The sequence below is a fragment of the Arachis ipaensis genome, chromosome B04 (assembly GCF_000816755.2).
Source record: "Arachis ipaensis cultivar K30076 chromosome B04, Araip1.1, whole genome shotgun sequence".
Lineage (NCBI taxonomy): Eukaryota > Viridiplantae > Streptophyta > Magnoliopsida > Fabales > Fabaceae > Arachis > Arachis ipaensis.
Genome location: NC_029788.2, coordinates 112,123,340 through 112,126,559, shown reverse-complemented (window position 1 = coordinate 112,126,559; position 3,220 = coordinate 112,123,340). Strand labels below are relative to the sequence as shown.

General features: G+C 36.0%; 1 protein-coding gene across 1 annotated transcript; it reads right to left on the bottom strand.

Moving 5' to 3' along the window:
- LOC107636952 (serine/threonine-protein phosphatase 7 long form homolog) lies at window positions 253–1,526 on the bottom strand. Its single transcript, XM_016340421.1, has 4 exons — window positions 1,426–1,526; window positions 598–1,314; window positions 409–496; window positions 253–327 (listed from the first exon to the last, which is right to left on the bottom strand). The coding sequence occupies exons 1-4, from the start codon at window positions 1,524–1,526 to the stop codon at window positions 253–255; spliced, it is 981 nt and encodes a 326-aa protein (XP_016195907.1).

The following is a 3,220-nucleotide window of genomic DNA, read 5'->3' as shown; positions in this document are numbered from 1 at the left end:
ATGTCTGAAATTTAAAAGGTGTACAGAAATCCACAAGGTAACCCACTAGATGTTCCTCTCTCTCCAGTCATGGTTCTGAGGACCTGTCAACCGCCTGCAATGATCACGACCAAGATCGAATGCTAGGCCTGGTAGAAGCTGTTGCAACCCGAACTGTCGTCTAACTCGGTCTATCGGGTGCCACTCTATACACTTGAACGTAACTCAGTCTGTCGGGTGCCACTCTACACACTCGAATGACACTAATGGCGACTATGTGGAGCACATAAACAAATGGACAGCGAGCTGATCCGAAACCCCCACTCCCATATACGGCCGCCATATAAACTGCACATTAGTAACCACAAGGCACGATAAGTAAAATTATTATTCTAGATAAGCAGCCTAAGATAAATGGTTAAAACTTACATCGTCGACTCCCATGTCATCGAGTCCTCGCCTAAAATGCGCAGTAGGCTTTCGTATATATCTTTTATGCCGGCGCCAATGACTCCACCTAAACAAAATTAGAACAATAATAATAATAATAATAATAATAATAATAATAATAATAATAATAATAATAATAATAATAATAATAACAGTTAAAAAGAATACCGTCGTGCAAGTGGAATCCCAACATAAACGAGCTGATCGTGGGGAACAAGCGCCAGGAACAGCATACGCTCCCATGGCCAAACAAAAAATAGTATAAGTGGTCCATCCATCTCTTTACAGTTGAATCGTGATGCACGACACAACGATCTGTATAAATGTGCCAGACTGGCTGCCCCCCAACTGTATCCTTCTATCCGGTGGAAATCCCGAAGTAGAGGCAGAAACTTCGAGTTCAGTGAAGTGGTCGACTTATCCAGAAACACAACCGTTCCGAACACGCAGAAAATGTGAGCCCGTACATACCGCTCAACAGACTCTTGCGTGTCACACGACTCAGTGTCTCTGTACCGCCAGACCCATGCAAGATTAACCGTACCCAAGATGTGATCTTGCGGACCGAGCTCCCAACCGAAACACGCGATGCAGTTCTCCACCAAAAACTGGTGACTGTTGTCTGATCTAACCGTAACAGACTCCCCATTAACTGGGAGGCCTAAAATATACGTCACATCTTCTAGCGTCACCATCACTTCACTGACCGGTAGATGAAATGTGTGGATTTCCGGCCTCCATAGTTCCACCAAGGCACTGAGTAGTGTAGAATGGCCTCTCATTTCACCAACTCGCGAAATGTATTGAAACCCAATAAGTGCTAATGACGCTGCAGCTACCTCATTAAAGGTTTCTGGCAGATCTAGTTTTCTGGACAACAAATTCCTGATAACTTAATAATAATAATAATAATAATAATAATAATAATAATAATAATAATAATAATAATAATAATAATAATCTTCTTCCTCCCACAAATTCTGAGCACAACCTTACAATTTAAAACCCCTCACTATGACCTCTCTCTCAGCAAGCCTTTCAACTCTTCTATCTTGTTTTCTGCGTTTTGCGTTTGATTTGTATTTTATAGACTCCATCATCGCTATTCTCCAACACGTGGCGTTCATGCAGCCAGAAAGTCTGCCAAACACAACCTGCATTTTGCTCCTGATTGCTGCCAAACGTAACTTCTGTTTTGGAAGTTTTTAAGCGGTCAATCGTTCAATCCTTGTCTACATGCAAGGAGCAGGAACACGTTTCGAGATTTTAAGTTACTTCTCTGTCAAATACAAGCTGCATTTTGGAGCGTGCATGCAGCTTTCACTTTTCCGTTGCAGTCAAAACATAACCTACATTTTACAAAGTACTAAATTTTGTAAATCCACATTTGTGGATTACACTCCATACAATAATATAATTAAACAACATTATTTTTACTTCCATTCTTTAATTAATTAATTTCTGAATTTATTAATTCCTGATTTGACTTTATATTCTTTAGTTTATTATTTTCTTTTATTTTCTGCATGCCTCTGAGTGATTGCTTTTCTCTTTTAGTTCATTTTCTATGTGAAATTCATTAAGTTATTTATTGAACTAAAAACTGCTCAATTATCTCTACTAAATCGTTCCTTCTTGTCATTAGTAGAGATGATTGTTTGTTAGGTGTGGCCTTCTCGTTGGGAGCGAGAAACAGAAACATAAAGAGAACAGTAGATACATGACAACGTGCAACCATCGCGCCAGAACCGAGAAGTGTGTTAGAACTTAGAAGCTCACATCTAGTGAGAAGCTCTGTCTCACCATCCTCATGTACCAAATACCCCACAACCTAGAATTATAGCTATTTTATCTAAATAAAATAAAGGATATCCAATATTACATGAATTTTCTAAATCAATTTTTGATACATGAATCTCCTTTTTCTATATTTATATAAATCTTTTTAGTCAATTGAAGTTTAGGTTAATTGGTAAAAAGTGACACGCTAGGACGATTTACGGTTTAACTTCAATTTAGAAAATAAATATAAATTGTCCCACTCTATTGAGCTTCTAAAAATGATCATAAATCGTCTTAGAATTTAGAAAATAATGTTTTGGAGTATAAAATACAACAAACTAGGATGATTTATGTACAAAAAGTAAAGGTGAGAATCCTAAGACGATTTATATGTGTTAGAGTAAACCTCATGATGTTAGCACAATTTATGAAGATAATAAATCTATAAATTAACGAGTATGGTGTTAACCGATTTAAACGTAGAATGAGGAAGGAAAAATATGTCTGAAAATGTGTTCTTGGTAGTTCATCACGGAAAAAAAATTATAAAAACCCAAGTAAGCATGTTACTTTCTCTAGCGAAAAGCATATTGGTGTGTTTTTTAATCCGTTAACGAGTTTAATGAATTTACAAACTAGTACATTACAAAAATTGAAAAAAGTGTGACAAAAAACATGTGAAATATGTCTTTTTTAAGATTCCTACCTCATGTAAGTAAGGTTATGTTAAATTTGGAAAATGTGAAATTTAAGGCGATGATGAGATATGAGTTTTATTTCACAGTCAAGCTAGATTTTTATATTTGGATGATATGGAGTTGTTTGCAAGAATGAAAAATATAGATAATAGCTCAGGTGGTTTTACTCTATATCTGCCAACTGGCAGGATTAGTGACGGACTCAGAAAATTTTAGTGTTGGGGCAAAAATAATATATAATAATAAAAAAATTAATGTTAATTTTAATATATCAAAATGTATATTAATTTAAATTTTTTCCCTCTCATCTT